Source organism: Sphaeramia orbicularis, chromosome 11 (genome assembly GCF_902148855.1).
Source record: "Sphaeramia orbicularis chromosome 11, fSphaOr1.1, whole genome shotgun sequence".
In the NCBI taxonomy this organism is placed as follows: domain Eukaryota; kingdom Metazoa; phylum Chordata; class Actinopteri; order Kurtiformes; family Apogonidae; genus Sphaeramia; species Sphaeramia orbicularis.
Genome location: NC_043967.1, coordinates 44690319 through 44710318, shown reverse-complemented (window position 1 = coordinate 44710318; position 20000 = coordinate 44690319). Strand labels below are relative to the sequence as shown.

General features: G+C 37.2%; 1 protein-coding gene across 1 annotated transcript in view; it reads left to right on the top strand.

Moving 5' to 3' along the window:
* The window catches only part of LOC115428458 (RNA-binding motif, single-stranded-interacting protein 3-like), a 527598-nt gene that overhangs the window by 396918 nt on the left and 110680 nt on the right, over positions 1–20000 (top strand). Inside the window, exon 9 of the mRNA XM_030147513.1 lies at positions 9965–10071. Coding sequence (XP_030003373.1) covers positions 9965–10071 — 107 coding nt within the window. The remainder of the gene's footprint in view (positions 1–9964; positions 10072–20000) is intronic.

Genomic DNA, 20000 nt, shown 5'->3' with positions numbered 1-20000 from the left:
CTAAGTAAAGATCTACTTTTATGTCAAATATTTGAGTATAGTTTTAATTTATTACAATTTTAATTTTATATACCTAATATTTGGAACCAATATTCCCTTGTAAAGTCTTTGAAAAGGTTCGTTAAGCGTCTGCGTGTTATTTATGCAATAAATTATATACATTTTTCAAATCGGATTTTATATTTTTTTGTGTGTGTTTTCTGGCCTTTTATGTTTTTATAGTAGGTTAAAGTGAAAAAAATAATAGGCAGATGAGATAGATGAAGTTAGGCTGAAAAAAGAACATCCCAAACATGGGTATAGTAAACATTTCTATAAAAGTACTGAAAAACGGGGCTCAGAAAAATAGGCTCAGACCACTAAGGGTTAATATTTGAATGTTTCTGCCAACAGATGGTACATTGTGTCAATTATTTTATTTGTTTTTGTTGTTGTTGTTTTTTCAAAATACAACTTAATTAAATTATTTCAGTGTTTGGATTAGTACTTTTTAAACATTTTGAGTACAATTTCAATAATACCGTGATAATAATGATAACCGTGATAATTTTAGTCACAATAACCCTGATATGAAATGTTCATATCGTTACATCCCTATTTCAAATATTGCAATAAAATCAAACAACAAAAGAATTTATATAAAAAAGAAAGTAAACCATTCAAAAAGGAGTGAGATGAGGTTTAACTTATACTCTAAATCCGTCACCTACCCTAAATTCCTATGTCAGATTCCCTAAGGCGGGGTACGCACTTAAAGATAATCGGGCTGGTTTTGTCCCAATTTTCCCAGTTCCCAACCAAGGATGGCAAACCCCAGATTTTTTAATGTTTTATAAGATTATCCTATCAGATTATCCTGTGGTCTGATGTGTGTTAAGAGTCAATTTGTCCCAATAATCGGCTCTGAAATGGGTCGGGGACGACAATCGTGAATATTAAACTCGTTCAGTATTTACAACGAAAAGTCTTCATGTGTGGGAAAAGTCGATGACACCCGAGCAGAGTCCTGCACGGGTCCACTTTTCCAAACCCACATCCGCCCATACCCACATGCATTAGACCCACAACCTGACCTGATCTGTGATTAAACTCATTGTCTACACATAACTGATTCTAAGGACTTTATTTTTGGCTAAAACGCACGCTATCATTAAATCTTTAATATGCGCTGTTCAGTGACACCTGTGGCCAGATGTAAACAGGATGTGGATCATTTTCTCACTTCCTTGCCCGCTACCCACCCGCATTTCGTTAAATTTTACCCGGGCCCGTACCTGCAAAAATATATATATTTTTTTTGTTTGTTTGTTTTTTGTTTGACCCATCCCCGCATGTTTTTGCAGGTTACCCGACCCTTTTTTTGTTTGGGGGGCGGATTACCCGATTCAGGACTCTGCTCCCGAGTCATACTATGTTTCGTCTTCTTTGTTTTTGTTAGATCACGTCAGATTTCTGTCTTGGAGGACTAGATTCTAGATTGGTGGTGGGACAGAATCGTTATGTGTGTGTTGTGTTGAGATTATCGGAGCACACCACACACAGTATGATCAAAACTGTTGAATGCCTGATTTTTTTTATCTTCATATGTGGGGTCTGTACCAGATAAAAAAATCTCTTCAGTTTGAGAAAATCCTTAGGTGTGTACCCCGCCTTGGTAATTCAGAAATCTTCACATATCAGACTAAATTCTGACTATGCATAAAACACAAAATTGCTGTACATATCAAGGATAGACTGCCCATTTTGCCGCAGCATTTCACATTAAAATAAACTGTCCTTTCTGTAACAGTAATGGTGCACATATCAAAACAAAAATAAATTCTGTCCATTTCATAACAAAAATACACATATTAAAAAACAAAAATAAACTGTCCATTTTATAACAAAAATGCACATATTAAAAAACAAAAATAAACTCTGCCCATTTCATTTAAAAAACATATTAAAAAACAAAAATAAACTGTCCGTTTCCTAAGAAAAATACACCTTAAAAAACAAAAATAAACTCTGTCTACTTTGTAACAAAATACACGTATTAAAAAAACAAAATAAACTCTGTCCTTTTCATCACAATAATACACATATTAAAAACAAAAATAAACTCTTTCCATTTCATGACAATAATACACATATCAGACACAAAAGTACACTATCTCTTTCACAACAATAATGCACTTACACTTGCATTTTGGTGCAAGTTGCTGAACACTTCCCTCTGTTCTGTCTGACAGGCTTTGCCCACTCTCTGAACAAACCAAGGCCAGCCCAGTTTGACTGCAAGCCCTTGTCAGAGGCCTCTTTTGCAAATGTCTTGATGGTTAAAAGCTGGCTTTTCACTGAGAAAAAAGCTTTTACCCAGCTCTTTTCTAACTTGGGGACATTCCTGCATTGATTTCACTATTTGGCCCAAACAGATGTACAGTCCAATTCTAAACAGCGGAAGAGTGTATGACATACTGACACTGATGTATTATAATGCATGTGCTGATTTGCATTCATGGATCAAGATGTAATTTAGCCTTGTGAGACCATCCGGAGTACGCACGCTCTCTTTGTCCATGGATACCATAGAGAAAAGGACTGGTTAGATCTGGTGTTACGGCTGCTTTGCCTATTATTTTGCAGACAAAAGGCTGATTTCCCCCAGATGCCAGTCCATAGGAAACAACAGTTACAGCAATAATTACTTATGCACACAGCATTAATAAGTAAACGTGCAACAAGCTTCCATTTAAATGGCCATTGTCAGTTTAGTGTTTAGCACTGAAGTACATCTGCATGTACTTACTGATTCATTTTACTGGATGGTAATGTGTCTATTGATGAGCAGAAAGCCATGACTATCTCCTCAGTGCCACACAGTCTGGTGTATGATTGAGCTGAAGCTGTGATCAGTGAACACAGGCTTTATACTCTCAGTCAACTGTTTCTACCACTGCCTTTTGATTGTGTGTGCATTAGAATTATTATAATTATAGTTTTTATATATTTTCATTATTTAAGCTTGAATTTGTGTTTTTCATTTTAGTTTAGCTTTAGTTTGTTGAGTTGTGTAAAGTATAATAAAGTTTTAATGAGTTTTTTTATTTTAACCCTTAACTCAGTGGTTCCCAACCTTTTTGGCTCATGACCCCATTTTAACATCACAAATTTCTGGTGACCCCAGAACAGTGACCTTATTTTTGTGAAAATTAATTTGTTTTAATCATGTAATAGTTTGCTATGCTACGGTGCACATAAATGTTTATTTTAGATGACATTTAGTCTATATAATGTATATTATTATAGATGGAGGCAGAAAAGCCAGGTGGAGATTACTGCACAAAGTGAGAATTTTATTTTCCTTGGTCAGGATATGTACAGTCAGTCCAGCTTGGATTTACAAGGCTGACAATTAGTACTGAACAAACAAGAACTCAAACTATGAATTATGAAAGAGCTGCAGCATCTGAAACCGACCACAGTGAACATTTGAAAGACAAACAGTACCACAGTGCTTCAGTTTCAGCTTCACAGTTTAAGGCTAAAGATGTTCATTTTGTCTTCTGTTTATGTAATTATTCTTCTCTTTTTTCTTTTGTTCAGACAAGGTATGCCATCTAAAACTATAAAACTACTAAAAAAACTATACCTTGTCTGAACAACAGAAAAAAGAGAAGTATAGCTTCACAATTTGTCTTTATGGATTATGATTGTCTGTGTCAACTCAACATATATTTTTTCATTAGTAAGTTTTTCTTAATTTTTTATCAATTACTAGAAATTTCAGATGACCCCATTTGAATTCCAGGTGACCCCATGTGGGGACCCGACCCCAAGGTTGAAAAACACTGCCTTAACTAGTTGAAGCTAAAAAAAGATGTAATGAAAGACAGAAAGAACACATAATAAATAACATAAATATAAACATTAGCGTTGGGGAGAAAATAAGGCTGATTATGTATTAGAGCTGCACAATATATAATTTGAGCATCGTCATCGCAATGTGCATGTGCGCAATAGTCCCATCGCAGGTCCTACAATGTCGGAGGCAAGTGAACTCGAAATGTTCTCATCTAATTTCATCCTGGGTACCTGACACACACTGTGCACAGCGATCCACCAATCACAATCATTCTAAATCACTTTGCCGAAGCAGACCACGCCCCTGCACATGGAGTGAGTCACTGGTAACAACATTGAAAAATAAACAATGAACAAGAGAAAATCACCGAAAATGAAGACGTGGTGCCAAAAAGAAAAGCAACATCAGTTATCGGAATTATTTCAGCTACAAGAGGGACAATACTGAAACGCGTGTTCTGAACGAGAGGAAACACAACTAATTTGTTTGACCGTTTACGTCGGCGCCACACAGCTGTTATATCCTCCTGAGTAGTTTTTCATATCGCAATATGTATTGCAGGGTAAAAAAAAATCGCAGTGTCAGTTTTTTCCAATATCGTGCAGGCCTATTTTGTATGTAACTCCGTCATTGTACCTTGCACTGCATTGTTCATTTCTTTTTTTTTTTTTTTTTTTTTTATCTCCACAGCTAGTTTTAGTCTTGGTTTTATTAGCTATAATAACTCTGTTGTTGTATGTGTACAGAGTTTAGTGATGATTATTCATCTTGGTACATACACATACGGATCAAATGCACATGACTGCATACAGCCCTTGTTAATGTGTTTACCAGTTCCTACAGCAACCCTCATAAAAACAATTAGGAGTTCCCATACACCTTGTTAGCAGTAGTTGTTGACCCCTGCCCAGAAACACTTATATTTTTTTTCCCATAATTTAAGATCATTAAAGGAAAGCAAATTGGTTCAGAACTGCACTTTTTTCTCCAGAAAACCCCACAAACATGTACTCTGACCAGAGCCAGTGTGAAATGTGTTGTACTTGGAACCTGTGACCTAAAGACGCAACATCAGCAAGCTAGTACGTTCAGCCTGTGGCCTGGTTTATTCTGGGCTGTGCCAGTGATGACGGTGTGTGGTGAGAGGTCTTTAAAGGGTTTTCAGGCTGGCAGCAGTTTGCATTGTGTGTACGTGTGGGTGTTTCTGTGTGTTTTCAGGGTTTACAGTGCAGAGGCTTTAAGGGCAGAGGAGGGTGTGTGTGTGTGTGTGTGTGTGTGTGTCAGGGCTACAGAGGGGTGAGTGTATTCACAGGGTGGGTGGGGTGGTGTGACGCTGTTGATCTTGGGCTGCAGTCTTAAACAAATTGGCTAGTTCACTGTGGGAACTGGGGATGTAGTCACGGGGGGAACGTCAGCGTGCTCTGTGTCAGATTCTCCAAATTTCTCCGATAGCTAATTATCTCCCAGAGTGCCAGAGGAGAGGTTTGGAAGAGCTTTTGTTGTTTTTCTTCTGCAGCCTCTCTCTCTCTCTCTCTCCTCTCACGGCCACCTTCTCCTGAGCCGGCTCTGAAAAGTTTGGTCCCGTATTAGACCCTGCAGCCACACACCATTTATATATTGCCTTTTTTTTTCTTTATAAAACACAAGTTTATAGTAACGAGTTTATTAGCTCCACAGCCGTCGGCTTATTTGCACCTGTGACACCCACTGTATCTACAAAACCATTCGCTTGAAATCAGGCAGCATTTACGGTCGTCTACGAAAATGGCGACGGTAAATACATCATCATGGGAGCTCATTAACCGCCCGATCATTTCATTTAACTTATATCTACGGTTTGACCCTGGCCAGTTGTCAGATGTGATATTCAGCATTTTTACGATTGTTATTTTATATCTGATATAATAAGCGCGATACATCGGCTCTGATGGCACTGCTGAACTAGGACCTCTAACTGAGACTCAAATTTCTGCAGAAAATTGAGCTTTACTAATATAATTTTACTTTATTTACTTAATAAAACTTCGAGGATTTAGTTTTTTCTTATTAAAATTGTCAGTAAACTTTGTAAAAAAAAATAAAATAAATAATAATAATAATCCTGCTGGGAGCTCTGTGCACTTTTTATTTGAAGATAATGTTAAAAAGTTCCCTTTTAATTAAATATGTGCTTCGAGGCATTGTGTTGGAGTTTGTGTCGTTCTAAGTTTTCATTTTACTGCGAATGTTCCAGATCAGTCATCAGTCTCCTCCTTTACTAATAATAGAAATCAGCCCCGACTGAACTGAACGCATCGGACCCCGACTCAGATCATCTTGTGTCATTAGTTGACTTCAGTTCATGTTCAGGTTGATGTGATCCAGACAGCATCTCCTTCTGTCTTGTCATGTGATGCTGCTTTATTATCAAGGCCCAAGCGTCTCTAACATCTGGGAGCGGAGATTAAAGCATCAGCAGTTCTTGGTGGGTGTCATCTCTGGCGTAGCGTGATGAAAGGTCCCGTTGCTCACCTCCTGCAGATACAGCCTCATCATCGGCCTGTGTCGTCACAGAGCGCCGGTGTCACGAGCTGCCAGGCCTGTAATACAAAAGCGATGACAGCAGAGCCGGCAGGTCGCTTCTAAGCCGGCAGGTGCAGGGCAGTACCGGTTCACTGTTTGGACAAGCCTGCTCGCTCAGTGTGTACTGTACCACCGCTGAACTGTACAGGCCGCCCAGGGAACACAGGTTTGATCCTGCTCTCCTTTCTCTCTCTTCTTTTGTTTCCCTGGTTTGCTGTTTCCCTTTTTTTTTTCTTCTTTAACCCATAAAGACCCAAGCATCCACTGGAAACCAAAAGCATCTACTGATCTAAAATGTTTAATACCTGTTGATCCACTAATCCTATCAGTACATGTAAATAATTGGTGTAAAATACAGTTTGTCATCTTTATTTCAGAGGCTCTGTAGTGAACGTGGAAATAGCATCATCTTCTAGAACAGGGGTCTGCAACCCGTGGCTCCTGGGCCAAATGTGGCTCTTTAGCCTCTCTCTATGGCTCCCATTGTCAAAAAACATTTAAGGAACATTTTGAAATAAACTGAATAAGTCATTACTTTTTAACATTATTATAGGCCTAAATCTGTTCTAACTTTGGTCCATCTGCAAAAATGCACAGGCTATACACGGAATAAATATTTTTTTGGCAGCATATAAACCAAAATGTTTTTTTTTTTTTTTTGCCAAATTCAAGATACAATACACGATACTCAATTTGCATTGTTTGTAGTTTTTGTCTGTTTAAAAGTCAAGCCTCTACATGAAAGTTGAGCTTTTTCTCAATTACACAATATGATTATGTTATGGAAATAGCATCCATCATTGAAAAAAAATGTTGAATGTTTTTTTCATTGTAGTTGTATAATTTCATAAATGCACCACACATTGTTTTATTGTAATGGAAATACAAAGTTAAATAGCAAACTAATCACAAACAGGCTACATTAGAGCAGCCACCTCATGGTAAAATGTAGATGGGTTTAAATATTTTTTCATGGCTCCAGTTAGATTTCTTTCTTCTTTTTCGAGACAAATATGGCTCTTTAGGTTGTAAAGCTTGCCGACCCCTGTTCTAGAACGCCAGTAAAACCCATGGAGTTGGATCAATGACAGTGGATGGAGATGCTTAGATTGTGTTCAATTAATATATTTTACTGCAAAAATCACTTTTTCTTCAGTTTTCTCTTTTTCTAATATAATAACCCTCAACTTTAATCTGAGTTTTAATGAACATCTACATGATCAGCGAATTACATATTGGAAAATACCTGATTTTCACTTAAATAATGTAAAATGCAGAGGATAATATTATAATAAATGGTGATATATCACTTAAGAAATGCTAAATGGAAAGAAAATTTGTTTGTTTGTTTTTGTTTTTGCTGCCACAAAGTAATTCTGCAAGCATCCACTGGTGACCCAAACCATCTACTGATCTAAAATGTTTAATACCTGTTGATCCACTAATCCTATCAATACATGTAAATAATTGGTGTAAAATACAGTTTGTCATCTTTTCATAGTCATCAGATATGACCCATTTGGACGTTCAGAGGCTCCATAGTGAATGTGGAAACACCATCATCTTCTACAGCATTGATTCACCAGTAAAACCCATAGAGTTGGATCAATGACAGTGGATGGAGATGCTTGGATTATGTTTAGTTAATCATATATTTTACTGCAAAAATCACTTTTTTCAGTTTTCTCTTCTAATGTAATAACCCTCAACTTAATCTGAGCTTTTATGAACATCAACATGATCAGTGAATTAAATATTGGGAAATACCTGATTTTCACTCGAATAATGCAAAATGCAGAGGATAATATTGTAATAAATGGTGATAAATCACTGAAGAAAGGCTAAATAGAGAGAAAAAATCATATTTTTAACTGCCACAAAAGCATCTACCAATCTAAAATGTTTAATACTTGTTGATCCACTAATCCTATCAATACATTGGTGTAAAATGCAGTTTGTCTTCTTTTCATGGTCATCAGATATGACCCATTTCGACGTTCAGAGGCTCTGAAGTGAATGTGGAAACACCATCATCTTCTACAACATTATTCATTAGTTAAACCCATGGAGTTGGATCAATGACAGTGGATGGAGATGCTTGGTTTAAGTTCAGTTATTGAGATCTTTGCTAAAAAAAAAAACCTCACTTTTTCTTCCATTTTCTTTGTTTTGAAAGAATAATCTTTGAATTTACTCTGCGTTTTCTTGAACATTTTAATTAAATATTGGTACTTAGATATAGAAAACTTCATGCTTTACAATGAAAAATGCAAAATACAGAGAATAATATTATAATAAATGGTGTTAAATCACTCAAGAAAGGTTGGAAAGAGAGAAAAGTTAATTTGGAAACTGACACTAAAGTCGCCCTGTGTCTTTCTGGGTGAACTCCCTTTTTGTTTTCTATCATCACCATATCACCAGCTCCACCACCGCCCACCGGTGTGGCTTCCCCTCTCTCCTTTCTACAGTCCACTTCCACAGGGAGAGATTCTGATCATGCTGACGAGGACACTGTTAAGACCCCCAGATCCCCGGCCAAGAGTGCCAACTGTTTCTCACGAGAAAAGCTCACTTAGGCATTTTTTTCTTCTCGTTTTTCTATCACGCTCTTCTTCACTGAGCCAGTCTTTTTTTTTCTTTTTTTTTTTAAGATTTTTTTTTCCCCCACCATATCTCATCAGGAGAGTCATTTACCTGAATCTATTTTTGTTCCTTTTGTGCTCACCTGCAGTTCGAGTGTGAGAAAGTGCCATTTGAAGAGTTATCTTTGTACCAACATAGGTCATCGCAACACTTTCACCAACCTTTTATTGGAAATTATGCATACAAAAGACAGGCTGTTGATACAAAGACAGCTCAGATAAGGTTGCAGTACAGAGGGCTTTTTTCTGTTTCTAATTGGATTAATAGCAGCTATTTCACGTCATCCCTTCCTGCCTCGCGGATGATGGAAACTAGCGGCTCTGTAGTTGTGTCAGTCCTCTGATACTATTGTTCTAATTTTAGGAGAAATGCTTCGACTGCCCCCGTTGGTTGATTATATACGTGACAGCCTTTCTCAAAGAAGACAGTCTAGTGAGATGCCTGCATGGGTGGGTGTGGAGTGGAATAGAAAGGCATTTTCAAATAAAAGACAAGATGGCTGTTGAAGTAAAACACAGAGGGATTATGCATCAGGAGCAGGAACACTTCTAGAAATAGCTTTGGCTGACAGAGCGGTCCTGCATTACCATCTCACAAGTATTTACAAGTGCGATTACTGTGATTATTATTTCAACAATACCCTGCAATGCTCTTTCATGGGCTGCCAGCCTAGACCGGGGTACGGAGGGCCTGCCAAAAACGACGGTCTGGGAATTTGTCTAGGAGCTCCATGGGGGGGGGCGGCAGAGAGGAGGAAGAGGAGGAGGAGGAGGAGTGGGGGGGGCACAGAAATGCAACGGTAGAAGAAAAACGCAGCGCAGTTCAAAAGGGCTCGTGTCCTTCCGAGGGGTCACCGGATGCAGTCCTCATAACATGATTTTGTCCTTTCTCTCTCTCTCTCTCTCTCTGCAGCTCCCACGGAGCCTTTGCTGTGCAAATTTGCCGACGGAGGGCAAAAGAAACGTCAGAGCCAGAGCAAATACCCTCAGAACGGGAGGCCGTGGCACAGAGAAGGCGAGGTAAGAGGTCATAGTGATGCAGACGCTGCTGAACCTTTACATGTCACACACAGACTGACAGGTTGAAAAAAACACAGCTTTGGAAATATCACACACAGATGGAAATAAGATAAGATGGACGACTGTGAGATTCTGGTCTTGATTGAAATTATATTTTGTCCAATAGTTAACGAAGATACCGATGTTACTTTGTGTTTCTTTATTTGTTTCTGTTTATTAAAGCCTTTCGTTCATCCCGTTATCTTTGAATGAACTTAGATTCAAACACATTTATGCCAAAGCCTTTAATATAAAACAACAGATCAATATCCTCCGCTGCCACTGGTGATAAGATGTTTGATACACTGATACTGACAAATATCAGCAAATACTGGCCAGTACCGACCTACTGCTGTATTAGTAGTGCCTTGTTTTATAAAAGCTGAATAACAAGTAAGATGAAACAATTCATAACATGTCAATTATGTATTTACTACTAAGCATTTACTAGATCGTTAAAGCTTCCATGTTGTGCAGTTTGGTTTATTCTCATGCAGCATTAATGAGTTTGGGGAAATTAAGGAAAATCTGAATTTACCTACATTTGAGTGTGTTTTAATTTGTTTTCATCACTTATTATAGATTTGCATTAGCCGCTTGCATTTTTTTATTTATTAATTTTTTATTTTAAAATGTGCCTGCCATATAAATTTGATCTCTTATCTTATTTTCCAGTGCTAGTAATACATATAGGACAAACTCGTGTTAATTCTCAAACAACACTAGAACCAGTGTTTTAACTTAGAAAAGGATCACAAATCAATTTGGTGGAATAACCCAGATTTCCTGCATCTTGGCATGGTCTGAACCAGTCTTTCACATTGCTGTTGGATGCCTAAAGTCACTCCTGGCTCAAAAATCCAAACAGCTCGGCTTTGTTTGATGGCCTGTACCAATCCTCACTTTCTAATTAGTTGGACAATAAACACTTCCTGCACTCAACCACTTTTTTGAGACTGGCTATTGTTATTCGATGTAGATCTAGGTGATGCTGAATTTCACAGTTCAGTAAAGTTAACTTAAAGCTGCAGTACACTTATATAATAAGTGTTTTAGCGTCATTGGCAAAGAAAAAAAACCTTTTGAGTTATTTTAATTCAAGTGTTAATTCAAGTTGTATTTGTACTTTCAAATATTAATGGCTTGGTACTGAAATGGCAGCGTTTCATTCTACATGGGTGAGTTGATCAGAGGCTTATGGAGGTATTAAAGTTATTTAGGTTATTTCTCAATACGCATTCTTGTCTCTTCTTCCGTTCTTGCAATCTCATGAAACCTCATCAGTCGCGGGCCCAAGTATGTTCCATTTGAAAGTTCGCATAAACGTGGATTGTTGTTCTTGGTCTGCTAGCTTAAACCAAGGATGCACTGGATGGTGACTCGTATAAACTTGAATGGCAAATATCCCAGAGATGCATTCTGTGACTTCTGTGATAACTTAATTCAGAAATGTTTAAATGACTAGATGACCGTAACGAGATGATGTGATATAATGTTAGAACATGAGCAAGAGGCAGAATAGTGAGAAATACGTCTTTATTATCATGACATGGTGTTCAACAAAACGTATTACAGTTTTTAAGAATATACAAAATGTATAACTGACATGTAAATACTAGTACAAATGTGTTGAAATGAAATCGAAAGACATTGTGGTGATTTGAGGGAAATACTTTATGGAACTGATAATGGAAATACAGCAGAGACAGAGGAAAGTCCACAAGTACACAGCTGTTCCAATTACAGATAGACTGTCTTCTTAGGAAGTCCGTCTCCGGTACTGTTCTTACCAAGACTGTATTCACCGAGTTTGTAAGACCGTACTCTGCATTATTGATATTGAGAAACGCCCATTATCTTTGGACGATTCTAAACAGATCTTTAGTTCAGCTACTGACAACGCAAACCATTATCATGGAACTTTGTAACACTCTGGGCATAACTGGAATTAAAACACTATATTTTTACAGATTGAAAGATATATTGAGACAACAGACCACACTTCCAGGGTCTTACTTGCTGTTGCCTCCCTAGTACAGAAGTGCAAAGGTTTTTAAACACTAGGTCATCACCATGAAAGGTCAATTATCAGTGGCTGGTTTTACTTTTCACTTATGTGTGCATTGTCCTTTTTTACAGTCAGGGTATATTGATAACAACAGGTGGAATGTTAAAATGAGAACCTAAACATGTAACGTTGCAGTTTCCTTGTCACCGTACAGAAAACAGAGGTGATTTGTGGTATAACTGTGGCGTTTTCTGCCTAAAAACAGAGCTAAGCTAACAGAGCTATAATGTAAACTATCAGCTGATGGAGCATGCAATAATTCATATTTATTGATCCTTGTATTTGTGGTAAATATTTAAAGTGCATATAAATATTATAGTGTATATTAAAAACAGTTGATTATGCAAATCTGATTGTGTGTGAGGTGACCAAAAAGTGTATGTGAATGGTTTTGTACGGATGTTTTGTGTTATTGTAAAAATATACAGAAAAAAAATGTGTTAACAAAGCAAAGGAAGCGGAATTAATTTAATTATTAGTTTGTAAAAAGGGGTGGGAGTCAATAAGTTATACTTGTTTCCACTCCTTTTCAACCGCAGAAACATTTGTTTGACCATGTGTATATTTTTTTTATCTGATGTTTCTATGTGCTCGAAATAAAACTACACTACTACTACTTTATAAGACCCAAGCATTACTTTGATCGACCGTCAAAATTAGTGACTATAAGTTTTAGTTTGAAGAAAAAAACTTGATGATACCATAATAATATTAATAATGGAATAGATTTTCTAAAGCGCTTTTGAAGGCATTCAAAGCGCTTTACATGATTCATCCCTTATTCATTTGCTCTCACATTCACTCTCTGGTGGGGGTAAACGTCGTTGCCCTGGGGCAGACTGATGGAAGTGTTGCTGCCAATTCACACCAAACACAACCACCACCTCTGACCACCACTGAACATTCATACACATTCACACACCAGTGTGAGTGACACTGGACTCAGGGTGGGTCAAGTGTCTGACGTCCAAGGACACAACGACACATAACGAGGACGAGTGAGATTCTAACCGCCAACCTTCGGTTATTGGACGATCTGCTCTACCTCTTGAGCCATAGCCGCCCCAAATACACACACAATGAGCTTTATACTTGATTCAGTGGGTGATACAGTCTGTGAACACATAGCGTTGATTTGTTGGTGGTTTTGGTAGAACTAAAGTGTGTTGTGGTTAGGGATGGAAACAATTAATCGACTATCAATAATTGTCAGTAAGAATTTGCTCGATTAAATTATTAATCATCAGTTAATTGCTCTTTTACACCACCCTGTCCGAAGGCTGCCTGTTTGTCCGCACTGTGACGCTGCGGCTGGGATAGCCGGTCATCGAACCGAATCATGGCGTTGTGAGTTACAACGTTAGAAATGCCCCTTTCTTCTAAACTGCCCCTCTTCAGATCCATTTATTTTATTGCATTTCTCTGCAGAATTTCTTTAGTTCTACTCCATAAATGTCATTGCCCGTACTGTATCCAATGGCACAATAATTCAGTCATAACGGAATATGACATGCTTTTGTAATGAAGTATATAAACAATATTTAGCTTTTATCTTAAGACCCTATCGAAAGAGAAATTCAGGTTCTCAGGAAAATCGCCCCCGCTTATCAATTTATCATTAATCAATCGATAAGGTCAACCAACTAATGATTAATGGATTAATCGATCATTTGCACCCCTAGTTGTGGTGCATGACTGCCCCTGCTGGTCAGAGTCTGCAGTATTAATACGACATATAACCCCTTTAACCAGAGATAGTATCCATACATATTGTAGGTTGAATATTCTTTGAGAAAGTATAACTAAGAGAAACAGGCCTGTCCGGAAATGTCCATTAAACTGAGCTCTCTCCTTCCAACATGATGACGAACATGAGGCGTTTACCTCTGAGGTAATGGCATTTCTCCGAACAGGTCCCACCCATTTCACAAGGCCCTGGAGTAGGTGGCTACAACATCTGGCTTTATGTAAACTATACTGCCTGTCATGTGTATTTACTCTAAGGTATGGGGAGGTTAAAACAAGAAAGGCTAAATACCCACAAAATCGATCACACCGCCCCCGGATGTATAGGTATTGTCACGTAAATTGCATCTCAAGCCAAACGCCCTCACTGAGCACGTATATTCCACCATACATCAGAATGCTGGGAAAACTGAAATTGATCCAGGGGCTGTGGTAACATATTCATCAGCAACATGTAGAGAGACAAGGTTAAAGTCTACCAAGCAGCCATACTGGGAAGGGCGAATAGAGGAGAGACGGCTTCAGACCGGACTGCGGCGAGTGGACGGAATGCACATGTACACACTCGCACACGCTCAGTGAGGTTGACAGTTGTGCTGAAACTGCAATGGTAGCGAAAGCAGGAGAGATGAATGTTTGTCCTTCAGAAAACACATCCCTCTGTGGATCTGTTTGTGTATATGTGTGTTTGTGTGTGTGTTGAGAAGAGGGTGTTGGAGTAGTACGCTGGCTGTGTGTGCGTTGTGTCTGTCCATCACATGTTCAGCAGCCCTAACACCTATGAGCCAGTGAAGCGTGTTAACCTAAATCACATTGCTACATCACCGTACAGGCCCACACATTGACAGGGTCAGCTCAGTGACTTGAGGTAAAGTGAGATGGCTGTATTATGAGTGGACGTGTGTGTGTGTTTTATGTGTGTGTGTGTGTGTGTGTGTGTGTGGGGTCATCTCGAAGGGTGCATTGAGGAGACAGAAGAAATACTACCCGGCGAAACTAGAGGAAACTCCCCATTGTCTTTTTTTTTCCCGTCGATTTCGTCGTCCGTACATGAGATCTTTGACCTGAGCTTTTACTGCGTTAGGCCTTAAAAGTCGGGATGTTTTTTATCAACTATTTTGTGTCTGAACTGCATCAGTCGCAGATTCGATTCAGGTTTAGAGAAAATTCAAATTAGGCTACGAAAAGCATTAGCGCAGGACGTGTGTTGGAGGATGAATGTGATGATTTGTCCTTTTTTGTAAGCTGCGTTTTCCAAATATAAAGCAATAAAAAGGTTGCACTCTGTTGATTTGACTGAATGGCAAAGTAATTGAAAGTTTTGCTTTTTTAATGTGCATTGGACCGAAGCTTGCAGAGTTGTTCTTTTGAAGGCGCCTCGGCATGAAGAATTATAGTTTTTTTTTTCTTGCACACATGTATTTAAATTTTGTTCGAGTGAGAGGAATTCTTTCTCCGTTTTTATTATTTATTTTAGATTAGATTGGTGTAGCAGGCAGAAAACATAATGGAAGCAACTGAATATACTTTGCAGAATTATATACAGTCATGGAAAAAAAATTATTAGACCACCCTTGATTTCTTCAGTTTTCTTGTTCATTTTAATGCCTGGTACAACTAAAGGTACATTGTTTGGACCAATATAATGATAACAACAAAACTAGCCCATAAGAGTTTAATTTAACCCTTAGGAGTCCATGCTCATGGCCCCGCAAATACAATTGGAGATGTGATGTTTTCAAACTGGAGCAAACCAAACATGAATAAAAGTATGAAAAATGAGGTTGGGGGGGGCAGGGGTGTTATATTTCTGACCATATCTTTTGAGAGAATGCTTATGTAAAGATATGCTTTTATGTCAAATATCTGAGTATTGTTTTAATTTATTGCAGTTTTAATTTTAAATACTAATATTGGAACCAATATCACTTTTTAAAGTCATTGAAAAGGTTCATTAAGTATCTTTACGTTGTTTATGCCAAAAATTATATACATTTTTTCAATTGGATTTTATATTTTTTGTGTGTTTTTAGCCTTTTGTGTTGACTTAGTAGGTTAAAGTGAAAAAAATAATAGGCAGATGATATAGATGACGTGCTGAGAAAAAGATACCAGACATGTGATAGTAAAATTTCTTATAAAGTATATATAGGCAAAATCAAAGTACTAGAAACACGGCAAAATAGGCTTGGACCCCTAAGGGTTAAGAGCTGATATTCTAGACATTTTCCCATGTTTTCTGATAATAACCAAAATCACTTCAGTTCTTACATCAGTATCTATGGCATTGAAACTGACAAAAACATTGCTTTTAGGCATTCCATGTTTTCTTTTCTGTCTGTTTTAGTCACATGATACACACCAGGAGTTAGGACTTGATTGCATAACCATTGTTTTGGATGACTTTTGATGTGTTGATATTTTTTTCCGCGACTGTATTAAGTAAATAAATAGCAAAATGTATTTAACTCCAGTTATTGTTTAAGTCGGAACATACTTATATTCTTAAATCAGTTTTAAGTCAACACTTTTTGCTCTGAAATTCAAAATATGCACTATTTTAACCTTAAAGACCCATTTTTTGTGCTGGCTTCCCAATTATTTCTCAGGATTTCTTATGTTATCCTTTCATTTTCCAGGGAAAACTGACTTTCTCAGTAAAATCTATCATTAACTGAACATAAAACAGCCGTCTACAACCACTGCCATTTGTCAAACTACATGGGTTTTTTTGGTGAATCAAAGCTGGCAGAAGATGACAGTATTTCCATGTTCATTACGGAGCTCTGAACATCAAATAAAAAACATGTAAGGCTTCTGAAAAGCTGAGAAACTGCATTTTACTTGAATATTTAAATGTATTGATAGGTATTAGTGGACTGGAAACTTATCAAACATTTCCAATCCGTGGATGGTTTTGGTTCATTGGCCATTGTTTACATCTATAAGGGTTAAATAAATCTAAAATTACCGCTCTCACAGAGTATGCACAAGTTTTTAGATGATGGAGTGAGAATTGGCAGTCAAATTGCATGTTCATTTGAAGTAAATTTGCTTTATTTTTGTTCATTTTCTACTCTCTTCACCACTCTTGCTGTGTGTATCTGTTCTTGTCCCATTTTATTTCATGAATATTAGTTTCAAGGCAACAAAATGTACTTTGAAAACTACGTGGAAAACAAAATTTTTCTGATTTTGAACAGGAAATTAGTTTTATTTTCATCTTTTATGACTGGTTTTTCACTCAAACTTGCTGCTCTTGGAAAATAAGGTCACAGAACAAATCAGGTTGGCAGATTCAAATATAATACCAGTGCATTTACTATTAATAACATTCAGTCCATTTTTGTTCATAGGTTATATAACGACAGCCGTGTTACTAGCATATAAATGGTTAGATTTGTCCCAGTGAGCATTTCAGGTTCTTTTCTCAGGAAGTTATGAATATGAGCTAAATTATGACGTATATTTTGAGATGTTCAGCTGTCATCATCTTTAAGGCTGCACCCAAACTCAGTTAAATCAGATTTGACTGTAATGTTTTGCAGGCTTTTTACTGTATTGATGTATGTTTTATTCACTATTACGTTGAATTGGTTGAAGTCCTGGTACTGTGAGGGCAGACTCTGGGTCACTGGGCTGAAGATGAGTCTATACATTTACACAGATTCCATATGTATATAATAATGTTCTGTCTATCAACTAAAAGCCAAGTGGAAGAGGAATTACGCTGTCTTTCTATTTACTTGGAAGTCACCAATCAACAGCTTCTGTTATTATGAGGCCGGTCAATTAGATGATAGTGGCTGGTCCCCTCCAGTCTACAGGAGGTGTGTGAACTAAGGTAAAGTCACTATAATTTAAGGGGAACTGAAATCTTCAAGACGATTAAGTGTAGAACAAACATAAAAGCCAGTGTATCTCTGTTAGAGGGGTACAACTGTGGAAGAATCTGGACCAAAACTTTAAATATTTCTTCTTCAGTTTGTGCATTTAAAAGGATGTATAAATCCAGTATAAAAAGCAAAATATAGAGCATTATCTGACATAAGTGAATATCTAGTTAAATATCAAAGAACACATAAAAAAAATTGTGTGTTACCTATTTGTAATTAATTAATTAACACAGATTATCATGATTAGGAGATATTATCAAATGTATTAATGCACTGTACTTGTAGTAAATATTTAAAGTGCATATACAAGTTTTTGTTTATATTAAAACAGGTTAATATGTAAATATGATTGTGTGAAGGTGACCAACAAAGTGTATGTGAATGGTTTATTATTGTAAAAAAAAAAAAAAATATACTATATATATATATATATATATATATATATATATAATCTATATATATATATATATATATATTTTTTTTTTTTTTTTTTTTTTTTTTTTTTTTTTTTTTAAATTTTATTTTATTTTTTATACATTTTTTTTTAAGGGTGTTAACAAAGCAAAGGAAGCGGAATTGATTAATTATTAGTTTGTAAAACTACTTGTAACTAATTAACTGTACATCCTCCTTAGCAGTTTAAAATGATTTAAAATGACTTGAATAGTAGCTGTTAATAGTCCTTAGTAGTCCACTTCAGATGGATTCATTCCGAAGTGCACACAGCCTAAGTTCCAAAATAAATCAATGCAAACGTTTGTAAACCAGCTCATAACCACTAGATGCTGCTTCAAAAGCTCTGGCACTCATGGACTTTTCTCTAAAAATACTAAGTCAATAAGTTTCTTTTTGTCATCAAAACAGCGGTTCCATAACATCACTTTATATGTCCATTAATTAATATAATCTGTGGAATTTTTTTTAAAATCTTTTGTTAAAAAATATTTAGGAAAATGCTGAAAAAAGTATTTAAAAGTATTTCCTCATTTTAAGGACTCCAGTAGAATGGGTTTGTAAATGACATTGAAGGGCGGTGAATTCTGTGATCTATAGTGAATGATTTTGAAATTAACCCTCACAGCGTCACACTCGACCAGGTCGTAAAGGTCAGGAGCCATTCTGTTCTGTATGAGGACATTTTCAGCTGCTTTTGATTAAGATAGCAGGAGGACTTTCAGTTAAATGACCTTTTGAGTCACTGATGTTTTTCCTCCTTGAATTATGGTCTGCACAGAATGCATTTGTACCTGACTCACATGTGGCCATCGTGTGTCTGTGCTGTGTCTGATCAGATACTGTCCTGCTGCTCTGCATTCTGCATGGATATACAACTGCTCTGTCAATAGGGTGGCCCTCATGAGTATAGCACTGTGTGTGTGTGTGTGTGTGTGTGTGGGGGGGGGGGGGGGGGGGGGGTGTAGGTGTGTGTATGTGTGTGTGGTCATTGATCAGCTGTACCGGCAGGACAGGGGAGATGGAGATAGGCATCACATGTTAGTCTGTTTATCAGAGCTGAGACCATTCCTCACCTCAGTCCCTGTGGCAGGCAGATGAAGAGGAACAACAAGACACAACATCTATTACTGCCCCTATACAAGCCTGCCTTTTCTTTCTCTTTCTCTGTCCTGTTCTACTGCAGTCTTTCTCAAATGGGGGTACTTGGATGAAGCCCAGGGGGTACTTGGCATTTTGGGAAAAATACATACTAATAGTACCTACAGAGTAAAACTACATACATAAACAAGTGGTGACCAGGTACAACAAACCCCGCCCCTTGCACGTATTATAGCTTATTTTGGCATCAATCCAGCTGACGTCATCATGTCTTTACATGAGCTGATGTCAGCATATCAGTTGCCTCTATATAAGTGCCAAGTTTGAAGAAACTGAAACAAAATTGATGTTTTTATAGACATGTGAAATTTTGCCCATTATATGTAAATGGGAGACAAAAAAAAAAAAAATTTAAAAATTCATTAAAAAATGTGAACTTTGACCTACTTTTCCCAAAATGTATTGAGATCTATTCTGGGTCACTGTCAATCTAAAAACCCAATCTGGTATGAATTCAACCAATTGTTGTGCTGCTAGAGTGCTAACAAACAAACAAACAAACAAACCAAATCAAAAACAACACCCCTTGCCTTTCCTTTGGGGGCGGGGCATTAAGTCATCCTGTA